The 23101-nt window shown below is 30.8% G+C and overlaps 2 protein-coding genes across 3 annotated transcripts; one reads left to right on the top strand and one right to left on the bottom strand.

Annotated features, from left to right (window-relative positions):
- Positions 1-11516: 11516 nt before the first annotated feature.
- On the top strand, positions 11517-15459 carry LOC117929928. 2 transcript variants are annotated; one of them, XM_034850373.1, is made up of 6 exons: positions 11517-11999; positions 12510-12764; positions 12906-13079; positions 13169-13275; positions 13796-14100; positions 14220-15459. In XM_034850373.1, the coding sequence occupies exons 1-6, from the start codon at positions 11685-11687 to the stop codon at positions 15209-15211; spliced, it is 2148 nt and encodes a 715-aa protein (XP_034706264.1). In that variant the 5' UTR covers positions 11517-11684; the 3' UTR covers positions 15212-15459. The 2 variants fall into 2 exon arrangements, with proteins under 2 accessions (XP_034706264.1, XP_034706263.1); XM_034850372.1 differs by having other exon boundaries at positions 14199-15459.
- Positions 15460-19542: 4083 nt separating this feature from the next.
- LOC117930965 lies at positions 19543-22930 on the bottom strand. Its single transcript, XM_034851785.1, has 3 exons — positions 22449-22930; positions 21063-21178; positions 19543-20122 (listed from the first exon to the last, which is right to left on the bottom strand). Exons 1-3 carry the CDS (start codon positions 22551-22553, stop codon positions 19756-19758), a joined length of 588 nt encoding a protein of 195 aa, XP_034707676.1. The 5' UTR covers positions 22554-22930; the 3' UTR covers positions 19543-19755.
- Between the last annotated feature and the right edge of the window lie 171 nt (positions 22931-23101).

Raw genomic sequence — 23101 nt, 5'->3', positions numbered from 1 at the left:
ATCATTTTCAATACTTGGGTTGAGTTTGAGTTAGGTGTTTTCAATCTGAGCTCGATTTGGTTGAGCTTGGGTCAAGGTTCAAATAACTCGCCGATTTAATATTTTTATAATATGTATTAATATTTATAATACATATTATCCTATAAAATAATATTTATTTTCTTTTTATATTTTTAAGAAAAAATATCAAATTGTATTATTTTTATTTTTATTTTAAAAAATATCTTCTTTTTTGGGTTACTATCTTAAATTTTGTCTTATTTATTATTTACATTTTCATATAAATACATATTTTAAAAAAAATATTTTTGAATTATGCAACTCAACTCGGCTAAATTCAATTGGATCAATTCGAGTTTAACTTGGAACAATCTAAATTAAACCGGAAATTAGAAAAATTAGGTTGAGTTGGGCTTAGGGTTCATTACCTTGGGTTAGAGATCAGGTTGGGTTAAAGTTAGATTAATTGTTTCTCAATTCTAGTTGGGTGTAGGTCAGCCATCCGGGAGTGCTCCTATTTTTTAAGATTTTTAAAATCAGTTTTTGAAGTTTTTGGAATTTCTAAGTCTTGTAATAAAACATTTCTAAACATTAGGAGTGTTTTGCCCTCTTAAGGAAAATAGATTTTCAATATTTGGTTTCATTATGAAAATTATTATAAAAAAATTCAAATATAATTAAAATTAGTTAAAAATTTATGTATTTTTAAATTATTTAATCTTTATATAAGAGAGGATAATAAATGAAATGAGCTTGAAAAAAAACATATGAAAATAATTTATTAATTTTAATTTTAATTTTTTTATTTTTCTTCATTTATATTTTATTTTTTTCATTTTTCCTCTTTATTTTTTTCCCTTCTATTTTACCTTAAATTTTCAAAACTGAACATAACATTAGGATTGGCAAACATATTTTCCAATAAAAAGGTTAAAATAATGGGAACAAAAGTTCATGCAAATCGTTGTTTAAATAGAGCCATTGAAGCATCCCAACACAGTGAAGCCATAAATATTGATTGGGCCGAGTTTGAAACCCTGACCCAAGCCCAATGCGCTATGGCATTGAACTTCAAATATACACTAAACCTTGGCCCAATGCGCTATGGCATTGAGCTTGAAATATACACTAAACCTTGGCCCAAATAGTTGCTTACAAACTTTGTCCAAAAACATCAATCAAATTGTTTCATAACAATGTATTTCTTATCAAGGGGTTACTTATTGCATTCTTTCTTATTTTTGAGTACTTAGATATTTATGGTCAGCGTCGTTTGAACCTTAATTTTAACTTTAATTTAAAACTAGACTTGTTTGAACCTCGGCCGCCACATAGTAAATAGTAAATGACATTTACTTATAAAATCATTTATATTTGACGAGTCTAACATCGTATTTGTCAAAATATATATATTTATTATAAACCATTGGTTTTAAGATTTAATGTAATAAATAAATATATCTCGTTTTAGAAAAAGATTATGTCATTTTATTTATTTATTTATTTTACAAAAGTTTTAAATATATTAATATTTTCCCTCCACTTTTCAGTTTTTTACTAATTTTCCAATATTTTATTTTTGGGTGGTGTGGAGCATATCCTTGAGGAGTTGAGAATGAAAGAGATGTAGTGAAGTGAGATAACAGTCACATCACCAATCATTCCCACGTGGGAAAAACACTACAAAAACAAAACTCAAAATGAGAGACCATTCGCAATGCCACGTGTCCAACGCCCGATTCAGATTTCAGATCATGCCCAACTTGGAGTAAATTCTCCACGTGAGTTTTTCAAAAACCATGGGTGCCTCACTGCCACGTTCTACCACCACGCCCTCGTCCTACGTCAGCAGATTTCGCACACGTGCCCCATTGTTCTTTTTAACTTTCTTTTAATTGTGGAACGGAAAGGTAAGTGTCATTAAATGTGGGACATGCCATGTGGCAAATGAGGTGGATATAGAGGCAAAATTTTCGGTGGAAATGGGAAACCGAGTGTTTTAGATGTTGCACCATGCCATGTGGTAGCTGACGTGTAAATACAATAAAAAATTTCTTAATTGTTGAAAAGTAAAGCTTTGAAATTGGAGCACAATTCCGTGAGGGTTAAAAGCTTTGCGTAATGTTTACAAACACTTGTAAATTTATAAAAAAAATATTTTCAAAATTTTTAAAATTTTATAGATACTTTAAATAATACTTCATAAATTTTCTTTTTTTTTTTTTCAAAATGAAAGGTCTTTTAGGATTGTATGTAAATACTAATGGATTCTATACAAAAGTATTTTTGATAAAGAATAGATGGTGTGGATTTAAAGTCAAAATTTTAGCTCTTTTTGTTAATTTTGAAAATCGAAATATGAGTCTTAATATAAACCATGCTATGTGGCACTTGATATGTGTAATTAGAAATAATTTTTTTATATGTAACATATTATTAAAAATACTATCAAATGTAATTTTAGGTTTGTATTGGCTAATCACAAAAGAGTTTCTAATAAAAGTGATACTAACAAAAATATTATGAGTTAAAAGTAATTTTATCAAACTCGAAGATAACATGTGTGAAAAAGGCTAATTAAATTAAGATAATGACAAATAGGTGAATTTGGTATTAATTTTTTTCAAAACAACCAATTATAAGTAAGATACGAGAAAAATAAGAAACAAAACAAAAGTAATATAAAGAAGTGGAGAAAAAAGAAATACAAACTTTTTTATAATGGTTCAACAAACCATCTATGTTTATCATCTTCATATTTCTAATCGATTTAGAGTTCTATTATCTTCAAGACTTTTATAGTTAGTCTTTAAACTTTTTACACTACTTCTAATTGATTTAGAGTTCTATTATCTTCAATAATTTTGTAGCTAAAGTCTTTAAACTTTTTATACTTAAATTTCAGGATTCCAATGGAGTTTGATAGTATCTTCTAGCACTCACCTGCTTAAACAATTTCTTTTATAAAGAATAGGTAAGAAAGAATTGAAGGATTTCAAACCAGATAACAAGTTAAACTCTCGATACAAGAAAAAACCATGATGAATCAAAAGGTGCGTAACAGAATTTGCAAGTTGAGAATTCAAGCACTTGTAGAACTTTAAATAAGAAAAAAATGTTTATCAATTAGATGTGATTGTTCTTTTGTCAATGAATGTTCTAGTTGTTGTGCATTTAACGCAATAGTAAGTGTCTATTGAGGTTTAAATCCTTATTCGATTGAGCAACTCAGGTCTTTGACCATATGAGGTTTTGCCTCAATTGGCTACATATATACTATTTTGAGAGATTTTGAAGTGTATTCCAATTAAATTCTTTGAGACCTAACCAACTTTACATATATTTTGTATTTTTACATAAATTTTAAGGGTATTAATGAATTGTATCGTGTTATATTGAAGTAAGAAATATTAAAATTTATTAAATCTTGTTTTATTAATAATTGAAGATGACATAATAAAAAAATATTATGTTTATAACATTACATAATATAATTCATTAATTTTGTATAATTCTTAAATTATGTTGATAAATGTTATTAAATTTACCATCTCTTTGATTTTTTAAATTTTATTTATTTATTTATTTTTAAAAAAGAAGGCTTCACAAAATGTAACATAAATTAAACCTTTCCTTTATTTCTTAAAGATAGGTAGCTAAAATTAAAAGCAAACCAATTTTAAGACAAATAATGAAAGTTAGGAGGAAAGGAGGCAGACCCAATACTAATTTCCAATGGAATGGAATGAGAAAGTAGTCACCATTTTCAAGCTGCCAAACTTGAGACAGATCATAGAGAAGTAGTGGGTTGGTGTCATTATTGGGTTGACTCACTCGAGTGCATAGGACTTCTAATTATATTCCACTAAATAAGGCTTACAATCATGGCTTCCAAGGATCAATCTAATCCTATAGTCTCTCAGGGTGTTTTTTTTTTTTTCTCCTTTTTTTTTTTGTCTTTTTATTTGCATTTTATTTTTTATTTTAAGGAAAAAGAGAAAATCTTGAAGAAAGGAATTATATAACATTTATTTTCAATATTTTTAAAACTTCAAAATTAGAAACATATTTTTTATACATAATATTTTTATATTAGCAATATGGGTTTCTTTGATATGATACCAATCAATAAATTTTACCTTTTTAAGTTCAAAGACAACATTAATATCAGATTTATACTTCGTATGTACTATGTTTTTGTAATGATAACTTGGATATATTCTTAGATGTGATGTTAATGAATATGCTTTTAATGCACGCACGAGCAACCTCTTAAAAAAAAAAGTAAATTGTCACATCATTAAGATTTGAGATTTTTTAAAATCAATGTTTTTATTTTTTACTTTTGTTGGTAATTAGACGAGTTTTGACCTTCCCATAACAAAAAAATGTGGCTTAGAGAGAGACCCCACAAAGATTTCATGCATGCCTCACAACTTTAAGGCTCAACCTAAATAATAACTTTAAGTATATGTGATTAAACGAGAATTTGGAGGGACCCATGAAGATTTTGGTGCATGAACACCTCCTAAGATTAGAAGAAAATCAAGAAAGAATAATCATAATTATAAAGAAAGGTGGCACACGTGAGATTTTGAGTGTAGGTGAGTAGATTTGCCGTTGGGGAGACCCCACTAGGATTTCATGACAAATGGCTCTCTTTCTTAAAGAATAAATAACATCAAATACTATGAGACCAAGTCCAAGACTTGATAATTGAATGCATGAGGTCATGTGATTTCTTTTTAGGTTATATTTTGATTGTATGGAGAGAAAGAAGTCTTTTAAAAGTCTAGTCATGGTCCACATGGAACACCTCAAAATTGAGTATCCAAAGTTAAGTAAGACAAGATCATTTAAAGAAAAAAAAACTCGAGAAATTTTATTATATGATTAAGTAGGGTTTATATGGTTAGAATAGATTATGGTTGTGAAGATTATTCAAAGATTTTATCGTCTTCTTTTTTTTATCAAGTGACCATCTTCGTCCTTTTGCTAATAAATAAGTATTATTCCTCAAAATATGATCATATGATCTTATAGAGAATTTGTGCTTTAAAAAAAATATTATATGGGTTTTGTCCTTACGCATGTGAATCAGTATTTCTCTCAAGATTATGAGATTATTTGATCGAATCTCTTAAAAAAACTTATTTTACACTTTTAGGTATTCTTTACTTATTTATTTGTATTATTTTTAAATATTAAATTATTAAAAAATTTCTCTCAAAATTCATAGATTTCTCTCTCTCTCTCTCTCTCTCTCTCTCTCTCTCTATATATATATATATATATATATATATATATATATATATATATATATATATATATATATATATATATATATATATATATATATATATATATATATATTATCAAAAATATTACAAAACAAATGTCAAATATCAAGAGATTGATAACTTTATATAGGAGTATTAAAAATGTAATCCTATGCCCATATCAACCTATCCCTTCCTTTCCCTAACAAGCCAAGGCAAATAGCAAATTTGTAAGTAATCTATTGTGCCTACAACTTGCTAGAATCACCTTTGTAGTGGATGTCAATCTCACATTTCCTGGTTTCCACCAACAAAACCCAAAGAATGTGTAATGGATAAGAGAGAGACAGAGAGGGAGAGAGAGAGATAGAGAGAGAGTGGGGGCCAACAAAACAAAAAGAGGAATGGGAATGATATCATATAGAATTGTGCCAAATTGGAGTAGAACACATCGCTCTCAAAGCTTTGGGTTGTCATGGAAAAGTTTGATTTACATGTGGGCATTATTAATATAGAGTCAAAAGCTAGGGAGATTTTTTTTTTTTCCCCTTTATAAAATAGAGAATTTCATCCCATGAAATGATTGGAATGTGATTATGTGACATGAGCATTTTTCTCTTTCCTTTTTCCACTTAACGGGAGAGGGAGGCTGCCTAACCACTATCTCTTCTTTGAGGCTCTGGCAACCCACTCTTTGAATTTGAGCCCTAAAACCCCATGTGAGATTTTTAGCTTGGATTCTCTCCACTACTTGCATTTTGAAACCCAAAAAAGTTAAAATAATAATAAAAAATAAAAATAAAAATAAAAAATTCTCAATTTGGATTCTAATCTTGTTTAGCCTATTCTATACCAGGAAAAACAATATTTAAATTTTAAAAATAATTTTTACAAATATTTAAATACAAATCCTTCATATGTTTCTCAAACAAGTTGATAAGAGACATGGAAAAAAAAATTCAAAATTACCCTTTTTTTTTGTTTTTTTTGAAAAAATGGTTTTACAATATAGTTTTTTTATATATATAAAAAAGAATCTTCTTATTTATAATAGTTAACATATGAACTAAAATCTATTTCCATTTGATTTTAACAAAAATATTAGGATGGGTTTAGAAACAGTTTTTGAAAACAATTTTTTATTTTTTAGAATAAAAAATACAAGAAACATATTTAGCAACTAAAAATTATTTTCTATCTTCTATTTTTAAGATAACATTTTTTTAGTTATTTTTTATTATTTTTATTTGTTTTTTTATGACTATTTTAATAAATAATTATACAGACATATGGAATAATTAAAAATAAAACATTATATATGAAAATTACTTTTAAAACATATTTAAAAATATTAAAAATATGTTAAAAATATTTTAGATTTTTAAATAACTTTTATTCTATAAAAATCAAATAATAATTTTTAAAAATTGTTCTCAAAAACTATTTTTTTAAACAATTACTTAATAATAATAATAATAATAATAATAATAATAACATATAGTTAAAAAAAACCTTATTCTAATTTGGAATATGTTTGGATAAAAAGTTTTTTTATTAACTATTTGAGTCATATGCATTTAGATGACCACTTATTCAAGTCAACTTGCCCTCCAAACTTCAAATCATACATACTTTCATCATTTCTAAACTTCAAATCATACGTACAATCATCATTACAAGTTATTCCAAACAATAAGGTGGACTATTTTTTTTTTTTTTTTTTTTTTTTTATCTTTTGAAAGAGAAAACGGGATACACGAAATGCACCATCAATCAAATGACACGTGGATGTAACTTTAATACGAATCATTCCCTTGTACCTTAGACCTAAATATCCTTCAATCAACATCATTTGTACTCTTGAAGCAATATAAATGAAGTACCAATTAAAGAGAGATGCAAACTCAATGATATAATGATTCGACAAACCTGTCTACTTGGTTTCTATTTTCAAGATCTTTGTAAACTTAGATTCAATGAGGCACTACAATTCCGTTTAAGTTCAATGTCAACTTGAAGTCTTCAACAACCCTCAATCCAATATAATAATGGGTCAATACAAAAAAAAAAAAGTTATGACAATGGGGGTACACTAAATGGATTTGCAAGTGACACTTGAATTTGAGAGCTTTGAATGGGAGAAAAATGATAAATAAGAGAGTTAATGCAAATGTTCTATAGTTAATAATTTCAATTTATAAAAAAACCAACTTTGGGCACCATTTTCTATAGAAGTCAACCTCAATTGGGCAAACTTTGATTTGACTATGAGTCCTTTTTTAGCTTTAACTAACCCTCGATTGAACCTTAATTGGTGCCCAACTAGGAAATGTTGAGCAATTGTTAGCAACGCCTTGTTAACTAAACCACATACACACACAAAAATAGACGGTAAAGAAAAAAAATGAAAATTTTAACATAGTTCGATGATCAATATGATCTTTATGTCCATAAAATGTATCATCACTCAAGAATCCATTAATTAAAACGAAAGAAAAAAGTTATAATAATAAAACTCTAAATAAATGGTTAAATATATAATATGAGTAAACTCATTAATCAATACCTAAAAAAAAAAAAAATCCAAAGACGCTACCCCCTTCTACCCCACAAATTGATCAACCTCTAACACTTCAAGTGAAGTGCAATAAAATTAATTATACTTCACAATCTAACAACATTGAGGTTTTAAAATAAATAGACAAGCTTTTGAAGTCTATATATATGAAAGTACTTTTAAAAAATAATTAAAAATGTCTTGATTTATTTTATAAATCTTTTATATTTAGATTTCATCAAACATGCTTTTTTGAATTAAAAATTTTATTTTTTATTTTTAATAATAAAAAAATATTTTCAACAGAAGTGTAACTCTTTCTATAGCAATTTACTTTTTTTCAACAAAAAAAAAAAAAAAACTTAGTTGTAAAAATATTTTGAAAAGAAGAAAATGGCAATTTCCATGAATAATATTTTTCCAATCAATGTGGACATTCCTAGGAGCCATGTTGGACCGAGGACAGGCGTGCAGCACATTGTGTACCTTGATGATATATATATTATAATCATAAAAGAAGTCTAGTGATGTTGATATCAGTATATCACTATAATATGATGTGACCAGTGACCTTCACCATGCCATAAACCCACCAATCATTAGTTGGTGCTCTAGATTTTCTTTTCCTTTTTCCTCCTCCTTTTCTTTTTCTCGGGAAAATTTCAAATCCCAAGCCCACCCATTTTCTATTTCCATATTCGCAAAATGATTGCCTCTCTTTTCCTTTCTCATCCCACTTTGGTGGATTGTGGACATAGTATTCTTGAAGTTATTGAAGTAATAATGATTTCTTGGATTTAAAGTATTATAAATATGCCACGTTATCAAAACTTATAAATATTTTTTTTATTAATTATAAAAAAAATCACTTACTCACAATTTCAATATAAATATAGGATTCCTCAATTCATTCCTTTTTATAATAACCGCAACTTTGATTACTAACTCAAGCTTAATTTTAATTTAAAAATAATTAACATAAGCTCAACCCAATCCTACTGATATATTTAACCTAAATCCAATCTAATATCTTTTTTCTAAATTCGAGTTGATCAATCTAAACCGGAATTAGTCAAAGTTATTAGGTTGCATGATTTAAAATTTATCCATAACTTTGAACATGAGATATTCAATTCAAGTCCAATCTAATTTCCTTTCTCTAAATTCAAATTGATTTTGGGTTGATCAATCTAAGTTCGAATTAGTGGAGTTATTAGATTGCATTGCATGATTTAAAATATATTCATAACTTTGAATTCGAGATATTCAACTCAAATTCAATCTAATGTCCTTTCTTTTCTAAACTCAAATTGAATACGGGTTGATCAACCAAAACTCGAATTGGTTGAGTTATTAGTTCATAATTGTAAAATCAATTTTCATTTAAATTAAATATTTATTTATTTTTCTCGTTATAAGAAAAATACATATTTTATTGTTTTAGTATTTTTAAATTTTGTATATATTTTAAAATTTCTTAGTAACCCTTAATATTTTCTTCAAATATCTTTTTTAGATTTTTTTATATTGGAAAACTAATATAAATATATTTTTAATTGAAGAAAAAAAATCAACCTTTTAGTAATAATATTTGAAAATATTTGGATTTATTTAAAATCTAAATAAATGATGATGTCATCAAAAGTTTTATTACTTTGTAATGTGACATTAAGAATACATTTGATAGTGATTTTATGAAGTATTTTTAGTTTTTATAATACTTAAAAGATAAAACAATTTAAATGTTAAAAATGTTAGAAACGTTTTGGACGTTTACAACTTGGTGAAGGATATCTTCCACCATAATTTTTTTAATTAAAAAATAAATAAATAAATAATATCTTATTATGATGGAGACTAAGCACGTGACTTAATTATTAGATTTTACCAAATAGCCCTAAAATGACCTTTCCATATTATAAAAACCCACCTAAATTTGGAAAATGGGCAGGGCAATTTCGGGATAATGAAATAATTATGGAGAATCATCTTAGAAAGACGAGATTACGATGATTGATATGAATTTATTTTCCATAGTGATGGTGTGACGTGACGTGTCATAAGAGCTGAATTAAAATTAAAGCCAGCGTGTCTGTGGGGCCCACAGCATGCGTGACGGCTGTGGACCAGCCAATAGAAAATATATTTTTTTATTATTAATGTGATGTAGCAGACGGCTGCCCTCTTTTAAGATGGCTGCTAGCATTGGAAGAGTGCCACGTGGACAGTGGGATTTTTTTGGGTCTCCTTTTTTATGATTAAAGGAATGTGGATAACATTTTCTTTTTTAAATTTCAAAATTCCACGTGGCACTTTTTTGAGTCTCCTTTTTTGAGATTGAAGGAATGTGGATAACATTTTCTTTTTGAAATTCAAAATTCTTAATTTATTTTCTTATAAAATTGATTTAAATATTGGAACTCTCTCGCCCCACTAATGTGCATTTTGAATTAACTAATTATCAAAATTCCTTTAACACTTAAATCTTATTTAATAACTATTTATATCCAAAAAAATATAATAATAACCAAAAAAATAAAAAATAATAATTTATTTTTAAAAATAAAATAAAAACATAACGTTTTCAAATAATGTATTTTAATTGTGTTTAATTATATTTACTTATTCTTTTAAGTGTTGTTTTAATAATTATATAAATATGAACAATGATTAAAAGTAAATTAATATAAATAAAATATATTTTTAAAACATAAAAAACATGTTAGTTATATATTAAGAGTTCTGTTTGACAGTGATTTTAAAAATATTTATAATGTTTTTAATACTTAAAAATTTATATAATTCAAGTGCTAAAAATATTAAAAACGTTTTCTAAAATCACTATTAAACGTATTTCAAATTTTCAAACAAACTTTTATTATACAAAACATCAAATAATATTTTCAAAAATTTATACTCAAAAATTATTTTCCATGTCGAAACGCATTTGAAAAATACAGGTCTACGAGAACATAGGAAAAAATTTACGGCCTACAAAGAGTTTTTTGGGTTACTATATACCCATGTTAGAGTCCGCATAAAATGGAGCTTTCCATCTCCAAGTCAAATTTGGAACAACTACTAACACATCTATTATCCAAAAATCTCTAGTTTTCAAATTCCTTTTTGTTACAAATAAATGTAACAGAAATCAATGAAACAATGAGTAGACTTTCCAATTTTAAGGAACTTAATGAGTTGGAATAAATTATAATTTCATTTAATATTCTATTAACATCCTACATAAATTGTACTTTTTTTTAAAGCTATTAATTAATTAATCAAAAGGTCTAAAAATAAGTTGTAATTCACTGCACTACATTGAATTCAGGTATCTCAAGTTTTAACTTATTGTAACTAGCATTCGTTTTTAGTCAACACTTTCTCTTTCTTTTTTTTTTATTTTTTTCCTTTTTTTTTTTTTTTTTTAATAATAATCAATAATTTCATATTGGACAAAATAAATAAATATTAATGTAAAAATAAAAATATATAAATTCAACCCCAATTCTCTATTTACCGCCAGAAAAAATAAATCAATAAATGAAAATTGCGAAAAAAAATCCAAACAAATTAACTAAAGAAAGGGGAAAATTTTTTGTTTCAACGAGTCCGGTACTAAAAGACTCCTAATGGAAGCCAATTACATCAGATCGATGGGTTAGTTTCCCTCTCTTTTCTCTCTGTATATATTTTCTCTGCTTTTCCCTCTGTTTTCCCCTGTGTTTTTCTCCCTTCCCATTCACTAGTTGTTTTCTCCGCGTCCGAGTTTCATGGGGGAGAGAATTGGTGCGTAAGAGAAGTGGGTTTGTGGAAAATTGTTGAGAAGTTAGCAGAACAAACCGGCCATGGCTGGAGAAGATAGGTGGTTTAATGGGAGGCTTCCCCCTGCACCTCCTGAAGGTGGAGGGGATAACAATGGTGTTTTTGGTGATCCTAACATCCCCTTGTCCGGATTTTCTCATCCTGTTTCTGGGTTTCAGAGCTCTGGTTCAGGGTTTTCTAGTACCTTTTCTGGGCAAACGAACAACTTTGGATCCTACTCCGGCCTCCCAAACTCCTTCTCCACGTTTTCTGGGGATGCCAGCCATGGAGTTGCCTTCAAGAGGATCAAGCTCGCAGACTCCAATTATCAGCCCGCGGGTCATCACCCCGTTTTTCAGGTTCCACAACTGATCGATTCTGGCTTTTTTCTTTCTGGGTTTCTTGTTGAATCTTTTTTGCATGTCTATGCATGGTGGTTTTCTGTTCTTTCGCCATTTTTCTCAAGCTCCTCCGCCCTCTTTGTTGCAGCTTTTTCTGGGTTTTAAAATTATTTTTTTTTAATTTTCCTGGGAATTGACTTTCTGGATTCCTTCGGTTCCAAGGATTGATTGTTTGGTTTGTTTTTATCTGTCAGCATTTAGTATTTTGAGCCACTTTTCAAGCTCTTCTTTTTCTGGATTGCATTGATAGCTTGTCTGGTAGCTTTTTCTGGATTGTCTTTGATAGCTTTTCTGGATTTTCTTCTGGAAATTCATCTTCCGTTTCTTGTTTTATCGCCCTGTGTTTGGCATCTTTTTCTGGTTCTATCTGTTTCTTTCAGCCATTTTCTCAGGATTTTCTCTTTGATTCTGTCTTTTTCTATCTTTCAAGAATGGTTTCATGATCTTGTTTGATTTAACTCTCTGCAGGAGGGAGTGGGAAACATGGTGGAAAATCCAAATCCTCTCGGTTTAACATTGAGAAAAACCAGCTCTCTTCTGAACTTAATCGAAACGAGTTTAGCCAAGAAAAAAAGGACCTACTCAGAGCTGAATCAAGGATCTGATTACCTGAACCAGTACAGAATTCAACCAAAAAGACACAACTTTGTTCTTCCACAATCCTCAGAGAAGTTGAAGGCTACAAACTTCCCTGCACTACTACTCCAAATTGGAAGTTGGGTGGTATAATTCTACAATCCTTGAACTAAAAACCCGTGAAAGAAAATCGGTTTTCTTGTCCTTGATTGATTCAGATCTCCTTATAGATTAAACACCCAGAAAGAAAAGAAGTTTTTTTTCACAGTATTGTTGGTGTTTGTGCAGAGGGAATCCAGGTATGAAGGCCATCTGATAGCAAAATGCTACTACTCCAAGAGAAAACTAGTGTGGGAAATCCTGGAGGGCAGTCTCAAAAAGAAGATAGAAATACAATGGTCAGATATTTCGGCCCTGAGAACAATCTGCATCGAAAATGATCCAACCATTCTTGAGCTTGAGGTTTGTTTACCTTAATTGTAGTTTCTTCCAAGTATGGAACTGAGATTAAACAAATTTGTAAAACTTAGAAATTTTATGGCTTTCTGCAGTTAAAAAATCAACCTCAGTACTTTGGAGAGACAAATCCTCAGCCTAGAAAGCATACTCTTTGGCAAAGGATTCCTGATTTCACTGGAGGACAAGCCCCCGTTTACAGGTTTTCTTTACCTTCTTTTTCCTTTTACACCTGTATTACCATATCTGTGTAAATGATTCCATTTTCGCTAGGAAAGCCTATACTTGATTACATTGTATGAAGTTTAATTAGTTTTATTGAAAGACTGTTAGCAGATGATTATGTGGAATTGGAAAGATTGTTGTTGGTTGTGTATATGGTTTGTGTTTTTGGCATAACAGTCTGAATATTGTGTCGTTTTCGTGCTTGTCGTATTGGTAGGATTTTAATTTGTTTCTTAAATGAGTATCCTATGCAGCCAGAAATTTTCATACTAATACCGTTAGTAGTCGATCGTTTCAACGGTTTCAGCGGTCCTTAAACGGTTTTTCTCATGCATGCAGCCTTCAAAAAGCATCTATAAGACTACGCTAACTGGTTTCTGTTTCCTTGACCCTAAAAGCCGATTTTGTCGTATATGTATATATACTGTGTTCTGTTGAGTACTTCTGATGTTTGCATACATTTTTAATCTTACCTTGTTTCTGATGTTCTTCTGCAGAAGGCATTTGCTCAAGTTCCCTCCAGGAGTGCTTGGCAAACAATTTGAGAAGCTTCTGCAATGTGATAATCGGCTATACACCTTGAGCCTAGAGCCTTTTCCTAATTTTTCATATCCTTTCTTCCCACCAAGCAACAACAATGAACTAAATTTCAGTAAGGGACATAGGCCAGAGAAAGCCCCCAGGCTGCTTCTTTCTCCTTCAAGTAACCCGACATCTTTAGCTCCTGCTCAGCCCCTGCAAACATTCAAGCAAACATCTGTACAGCCTGCTGGTAGCTGGGACTCAACTTCCCCAATGTCAGGTAACTAATTGCATACTACTCTTTATGGTTTTAGGCCTTTGGTCCTAAAAAAGGCTGTGCACTGATTCCTTTTCTTTGATGTTTTTGTGATGACTTAGTTATGGAATTTTCACCTATAGATGAGACCGGCAACAACCATGGAGCTAAAAAGCCAAAGGCTGCATTCTGGGGACAAGGGGTGAGCATGGTGACTGGCAACACTGTGAGTGGTTTCTCAGGAAGAGGTGAGGTTCAAGGGATACCATATATTGTTCCTGCAATCCAAGCCAATCAAGACTATGGATTGCAAGACTGTCAGGCACCGAATCATTCTCAGAACGAAGAATTGGGGGGGCTTGATGGAAGAGATCTGTTTATGCGCAATGGGGACGAGCACTTGCTAGATGACACACAAGCTGCGTGTTCTGATGAGGAAACACTCCTTGCTAAGGTCAGGTCCATGGGTTCACTGATCCAGCCAGAACAGCAAGTGCAGCCAGCGGATGGTAACAATAGAAATGAAATGGGGTTTGGCGAAGACATAAACCGAGCTGAGGAGCCAGTTCAGCCTGCTGTTGCAGACCAGAATCCACTCGAGAAGAGTGATAATGAAAGGGAGCTTAATATGACAAATGAACAATTCCTTCTGCTTAGTGAAATGCAGTATGCACCTGAACTGCTCGCAAGTCCACAGTTCGTTTCGCAAACTACGAACACGGATCTTGGGCAAGAAATAGTTCCAGCGCATGAGCTGCTCGCAAATCCACAGTTTGTTTCTCAAAATACGAACATGGAATTCAGGCAAGAAACAGTCCCAAGGAACCATTTTCCTGTTTTCATTGAGAATCAGCAGCCCAACTTTCAGACTGTCCATTGGGTGCCTCGGCCTCCCAATCACTTGGTACTTTCCCAAGAAAATCAGCTGATATTAAATGCTCCTCCACCTCAAGTTTTAGGTGAGAATCAGATGATGCATTTTGAGGGAAACAACAACTTGATAGCTTCTCAGTTCTTGAATGAGAATGAGCTGATGCAACACAACTGCTCAGGACCTTCCTATCCTTACAACTTTCCAGGCACAGAAGGGAATAATTTTGGTAATATTAATGGGGGGAATCAGTATTGGGGATGATGGAGAAGCATGGAAGAAGAGGGGAAGGCCCAGAAGGCTGAATGTAGATGAGGGTTATTTTTGGGTCACACCCTTCATAGTTTTTCTTGCTTTTGTAGATTATGGAAGATAGCTATAGGTCCAATTTTCCTTTTAATATCTAGGTTTTGTTCTCCTTTTTGTTTATGTTCTAGATGGATAAACCTTTGAAATGCCTTTAATCATTGATTCAAACAAAAGTTCTAAGCTTTCATATTTGTTTCGTTGAATCATTCTCGCCGCTTTTGTGCATGTTGCGTGCAACCTATGTGTAATCATAATTTGGCACGGTTCTCATATCAGACCCTCATTAGTATCTATAGATGGATAGAAAGTTTATATGATCTTGTTGTATATTGCGAAAGGAGGTGTAGACAAATATGAACCGACATCCTACTGACCATATTGGAGCTTTTGAGTGCGACAAAAGGAGCATTCTCAAAATCTCCAAAGAGATACTTCAAAATCATCATGGTTCTACGTTGTTCGTTCTGCTATTGTAAGTTCTTTTTGTAATCAATGCACTTTATGTTCTTTCCGAGTACTATAGCTTTTCTCCTTTTACTCTTTTAGTACAAGTTTTCCATTTTTTCTATGCTAGCCTATAGATGCTACATGGGGTGCTTAGCAATGTGACTTCGATCTGCCTTGAAGTAGTATCTTTGCATCCTAACTTGTCGTAGGATAACATATGGACCAACAAGAAGCGACTACTTGAAAAATATTTGGCTCTTCAAAGTTTCAAATGAGAATCATGTGATACATCTCAATAGAAAAGCATTAATTGATAGCTAATTAATAGCTCCTCAAGGTTTTAATGAAAATCATCTTGGCTCCTCTTACATTCCTAAGTTGTAAATGTGAATAAGGCAATGCATTTAAATGACAAGGATCAGATGAAACATCTTAATGAGGACAACTCATTGCATCCATATAATATGCCTTTCCATATTTGGAAGCAAAGGATTTTTCTAAGGTTGATGTCTTTGATGGGAAGGAACCTATTATTGGAATTGTGATTTTTAATGTTGTCATTCCTATATAAGCTAAGGGGACAAGTCCTTCAAATGACACATAGGAACTTGGCATTTAAATTGAGGAAATTTTGTTAGTGATAAAAAAACCCTCAAGCATATTGAAGAGACAATTGTCTTAAAGTATGACACATAATAATCAAATATCTAACTTAAATTGCGTTTGATAGTGATTTTAGAAAGTGTTTTTAGTCTTCTAATACTTGAAAAATGAAAATTTTCAAATGTTAAAAAGATAAAAAAACATTTCCTAAAATCACTGTTAAATGTAATCTTAATGAAACTCAATGAACAATAAAAAAACCTCTCTTGAAAGTTTGAGCAATAAACTTAGCCATGTATCCAACTTCCTCCCACTTTAATGGCATGAATGTTGAAGACATTTAAAAAAGTAAGGATGATTGTATTAGAGAAATATCCTTAATTTACATAATGGTATTTATCTATTTATTATATATTAGTTTGAATTAGAATAAAATATAGAATTTGAATTAGAATAGAAATTTACTATTAGTTGAATTATAGTAGGAGATAGAGTTTGAATTATAGTATTTTCTTTCTCTATATGGGATCAAAGCCTTTGAATCCTAAACCCTAATCTCAACTTGGAGTAAATTTAGAGTGTAAGGCTTAGGCCTTGCACGCCTCCCCCTATACCTCCCTACCATAAATGATAGTGACCTTACTATGTCTATGTATTGTCAATGTCTGATTCCCTATAGCCTTTAATGCAATATCCTGGTTTCAATGTCTCTTTCCCTACCGTCTCTAATGCAGTATTTTGAAATTCCTTTTTATAGCTAAGAGCTCCAAATTTCTTTGATTCAAATCTACTAGAATTTTCTTCTCCTTTGCTTCCTACTAGTGTTGGTTCCCTTAATTTAACATATACTTTTTTATTATTACCTTCAACTCTACCTCTATCTCTTTCTCTAAAAGCTTCCTCAAAGATTTGATTGCTTTCTTGCATGTCTTGGGAAAACAAACATGCTCATGTTCATTGACCTCTACTTGAAAGCTACCATATACTATGTCTTCTCCTTTACCTCTTATATCATCTACTACATTAGTTTCAAAAACATTATTTAGTTTGATGTTAAATAAGGCTCCTAATCCTACTCTTCATTCAATAAACTTTCTTTTTACAAGTTTTTCAAAGTTTTTGGAAATTCAGCTTAGAAAGATCTCACTACTCTTGTCTAATCTTTCAATCATCAAGTCGAATCCACTTGTCGTTTGGATCCAAGGAGATCGCCCTCCATGGAAGTTGAATGCATCGTAATCTATTTTCTTTTCTCTCAAGACCAAGATTGGAATCTCCGATTGAAGCTCCATCTTGCAGGGACATGTTAGAGAAAGTTAATGTTATTCTTAATTTACATATTAATATTTATCTATTTATTATATATTAGTTTGAATTAGAATAGAATATATAATTTAAATTATAATAGAAGTTTACTATTAATTTAATTGCCGTAGGAGATAGAGTTTGAATTATAATAGAACTTAAATGTATTTATATATAAATATCCATCATCATCAATGAAAATAATATGTCATATTTTCTTTCTCTATAGATTGGAGGTTAAAAAGTTGTCTTAAACCTCAAGATGGTTTCAAAATGATGTGAAAATGACAAAAGGGGTATTTCTTGAAATGGGTAGAGCATGATGAATACTAACTAAATTAGGATTTGATGAAGTAATTGATGGTGTAATGGGAAAAAAAATATAAAAAAAACCCCAAAACACTAAGAAGTGTCTATCTTAAATATTTTAGTAGTCTCATTTTAATTTTCTAAAGAGAAAAGACCCCTTTAATTGGTCCTTCCTCTACCAAATATTCATAATTGTAAAAAAAAAAAAAAAAAAACTCACTCCATTTATATTTGAATTCAAATATCCTTTTAAGAGAACAATTGGCCTTTTGAACAATTAACTCTAACAAAAACCATACTTTAGGAGATTATGTTCATAAAATACATAATAAAAGAATTAAGTTAGCGGGTTAATAAAGAGATTTAAAGCTTATTATATACTTTAATATTGAAAACAATAATAATATAATAGGGTGTGCATGTGTTAATGAGGTACAAATTTTTTAATTAAGTCCTCCATTTTAAAACAAAAATTATACTTTCAAATAAATTTAACTTCTTATATTAGAAGTAGATGAAAGCTCTAAAAAAAGTAAAATAAAATAAAAAAATCCTTTAAACGAGTGATAACAAATTTCACTCACTTATTGTTTGTACCATTCATAATTATTCTAGTGATTTAAAATAAGTTCTCTACATTAAATATGAAACAAATTAAATAATAATTAATAAAATTTAACTCATACGTTTATATCTTTTACATCTTTCAAGGGGAAGGATTTTACTAATGTTAATTGAGCCAATAAACAGAAGATCTACGAGGTCAAGCACAAATGGGCAATATTTTGATTACCTTTTAGGTTTTTTTTTTTTTTTTTTACTTTCATTTTTATTAAGCCATGTTTGTTTTTTAGTTAAATAGAAAAAATCAAAATATTTAACTTTTTCTATTCAACTAAAAATAACTTATTAATATTAACTAATATAATTAAAGTAAACTTGTTATTAATATGTTTAATCTAGTTACGTTGATTGATATCAACATGTTACTTTTACTTAAATAAAAAAAATCAAATATTTTAACTTTTTCTATTCAACAAAAAAACAAATACCACCTTTCTAATTTAGTCAAGCCTTTGATCTTGTTCTATTCTTATCAATTAATGTTCTTATATTATACATTATAAAAATCTATTAAGCTATGTTTGGTTCCCAAAAAATTTGAAGGAAAATGCAGGGAAAGAAAATACAAAGGAAAAGCAGAGGGAAAGAAAAAGTGAAGGAAAATAAAAAAATAGATTAAAAGTTAATAAATTATTTTTTTTGTTACTTCAAACTCATTTTATTTATTTTAACTTATCAATATAAAGATTAAATAATTTAAAAATACATAAGTTTTTAATTAGTTTTAATCATATTTGATTTTCTTTGATATTTTTCATAGGACAACCAAACATAAAAAAATTATTTTCCTTTATATTTTTTTTCTTTCCTTAATATTTTCCGGGAACCAAACATAACCTAAATTTATCAAAAGTACTTCAAAATAATCCTATTTATACCACATGAAATCCACATAAATGAAGTCCCAAGACGTTAAGAGTGCATTTCGCAGTGTTTCTATTTGGAACACTTTTAAGTGAAAATTCACCATGAAGTGTTTTTAAATGTTTTAACGAGGGTTACTCCCAAATGGACTCAATCTCCTTCAAAGCATATAATGGTAAATTATTCCCATTTTCTTGCAGATCAGCTACAATTAAAGTAGTAGTTAATCCCGGGTTCACAATGTCTACGGTTAACCTCAAATTTTCCTAAATTGGCTGCTAAATCAACTTACAGATTGGCAGCAAAGGATCCAAAGGAACTGATCTCACCTTAGTAAAAGGAGGGGTTTATGTCATTGAACTTGGTGAAGGTGGTTTAGTAAAATCTTCAGGAGCAGATGGAGGATCCCTAGATTTGCTTGCTACTTCATCAGCTCCCCCTTCACTGTTCATCTCAGCAAAGCTCCTTTTCTTTGATGTGGAACCTGAATTCTCCTTTCTATTTTCGTTTTCGTTTTCATTTTCTTTTGCTTTTCCTTTTTCATTCTCTTTTCCTGGCTGCGCTTCAATATTTGGTTCAGGAAATAATGGAGCTTCACGGCCACTTAATCGACAGAAAACTCGTTCAACTGTTTCGCTTATTTCCTTGCCCAGCCCGTTATTGTCCAGAATCAACTCCCAAACTGATTTAGATGCCTTCTCAAGTGCTGGGGTTCTACGCAAAACCAACATGATAATTAAAACAAAATAAAAAGGATTGCTCGTCAACAAATGAAGAGAACAATGCACACAAATATAGCATATAATGCATGCTAACCATCTCCCCAGTTTTCATACATGGAGATAGGGTTCAGAAAATAAAGTGAAATGCAGTTTTTGAGTTTGAAAGAGCAAAAAGAATTAAACAAAGGAAATGAGCACAAATTGAACAAATTGAAAAATACGAATTCATTGACTATAGAGGGTGTAAATAGAAAGAACCACAATTTCACCGGTAAACTTAGTTTCTACTTAATGAAAGAGGACTTGTGTTAGTTTTGCATCTTCTAGGCAACATTTTTGTGGGGCAATTTGGATTAATCACGATTTGGACACACGTGAGCATGTACACAGATACAAAAGCATAAACACATTCTTACAAATAATATTCTTTTTATAACACAGAAACCCACTAGCCCTGGTAGGCAGGCCTGTGAAAACCAAGGATATACAACTGCTCATCCAAGAGCCATGTGTAGGACTCCGTTTTAGCACCAGCTGTATACATCCTATTCCTATATACTATGAATACACGACTGTGCTACGCACCCAAGAACCATGTATCAGATAAGCACAGAACTCAAACTAGGGAGATCCCATTCCAAAGGTGCACCACCTAGTTGAGCTACTCATGGGGTGCTATAACTTAAGACCCACTAATGAGTTTTCTCCAAAATTGGATGCACAGGATTGGTCATCTAGTTAATAAGAGTTTTGAAAGAGAAGATTGCATCAATTCAAAACAGACATGAAGTCAATCAAAATCTGTCACATAACCACAATATTACAAGTTTGCTATGGTGTGTTAAAAGCCAGCGATTATCCTAAACCAGTGGGATCATGCCTATCTTGGAAAAATATTCAGGAACACAATTAAAAGCCACACCAGAACTTACTCAAGTTCCTGCCGAAGTGCATCAAAAAGCTCCCGCTTGGTCTGTTTCTCTGCTCCAGGAGTGTTAAGAACTTTACTCTGCTCTGCCATCTTAATAGTGGAATTCTTCAGCTCTTCCTATCACAAAGAAAAGCACATGCATTGAAATCACTACCTGGAAACCCATAATAAAACAGCAATGCTTCAAGCATTGCTACATTTTTTGAATCCTTAAACCTAAATATTATGAATCATCACTCTGCTTTCATTTTTTGGCCTTTTTAATTGATTAGCAAGTATATTTGAGGTTGGCAAAGGAAGAGAATTGGCGAGAAGCCCAAACATAGTTTTAAAAGGGGAAAGCCGCACCTAAGGTGCAAAAGTCTCCTATGACTTAGGCATAAGATGAAGCACAAGACGAGTGCTTGAGTGAAGTGAGATCTAACCTGAGCTGTGTTTTAATTTTATAAAATATGATCCAAAATCCAATCTCATCAACAAAAAACTTACGATTCCAAACATTTAAAATAAGCATTCAATAAAAAATAATAAAATTATATAAATTTCAATATACAATTAGAAATTTTAAGAATAAAGGTATTTAAAGAAAAGGTAAAGTAGACAAGGCACATCTCTCCAATAAGGCTCACATATTGGCAAGTGAGGCCCTATAACTAGGGTGTGGTTGCACCTTAAGTCTAATCCCACCTTTAACAACTATGAGCCCAAGATTTGCACTCTACTATGCCATTGTTAAGATTATAACCATTCACAAAGAGTCAATGGAGTACAATCTTCATGGGGGCACATATGGACATCCCAAGAAAGTTCAATTTCCCCTGTCTGAAATTTACACAATCGCAAACCTGCCAACACAACTTAAGGAAAAAATCCAAAATACCAATATCCCATGAAATTCTCTATAATTTTCATTAATGGCTCCATTTCAATCTATGAATCTCTACCTTTCAAATGTAATGAGCATTTCAATATTGAATAAGACAACCAAACATACCCTTAAAATCTGATATTTGGTTGAAATTCAGTTGAATTCATCTCCACAACTACAAAAACCTGACAGTTATGTGTTTTCTGAATCCAATGGTGATTCTGACAAAGTGAATTCCTAGCCAAAAAAATCGCCTATCAATTTGCAAATCAAATACTGTGAACAAGTTGATTTCTTCTTCTTTTTTTTTGTTTATTTATTCACTTATTTTTTGATAAGCAGTGAACAATTGAGCTTTGTCAATAAAGATGAAGAAACGCAAAAGCAGATATCTAAGGTTCTCCATTAACTCTATAACCACCACCACCACCATTTTCTCGCCCAGAAGAATATTTTTTCCAAGAAAAATTGTTTAAGAAAGAAAAAAATGAATAGAGAAAGAGATAGAGGGATAGATACATTAGCTTTGAGTTGATTGATGATCTTCAATCTGATAGCATCAATCGTGCCGTCATTCATCAGCGACTCTAGCACATCTTCCGGAGTTATCACTGGAGAACCCATTTTTCTAAATATCAACTTCAAATCAAAGTAAAGACTCGGCCTTTCGCCTCCAAAACTCAGAATTTCCTATATACCAACTTCGAACCAAAGAAACGACTCAATCATTCGCCTTCAAATCTCTGATTTGTCTATCTATCGACTTCAAATCGAAGCAAACTCGACTTCTCGCCTCCAAATCTCTATTTCCTTCACGAAATCAATGTCTATACGATACCAATTAGGGTTTTGAAGAAAAAACTTCAGAGAAGGAGAGATTCTAACCGCAGCTTCATGAAAAATTGAAACCCTTAAAGGCTCTGTTTGTTTCCATGGAAAGCATTTCCGGGAAAACTTTCTCGAACATACCACAAAGATAAAATGGGGGAGATGGTTCCATCACTTGTAGCTCTATTCTTATTAAAGACATAAAAAACGACGTCGTTTTGTTGGAAGATTGACTTTTCCGGTTTTAAAGAAAGTAATATGATCCAACGGGTCAGATCAATGAAAGTATTCAAAGGAAGTTCTTGGACTTTCGACTCATCTAACGGTGGCCTGATTAAGGATCC

The sequence above is a fragment of the Vitis riparia genome, chromosome 14 (assembly GCF_004353265.1).
Source record: "Vitis riparia cultivar Riparia Gloire de Montpellier isolate 1030 chromosome 14, EGFV_Vit.rip_1.0, whole genome shotgun sequence".
Taxonomy (NCBI): Eukaryota; Viridiplantae; Streptophyta; class Magnoliopsida; order Vitales; family Vitaceae; genus Vitis; species Vitis riparia.
This window is presented reverse-complemented; position numbering and strand designations above follow the sequence as displayed.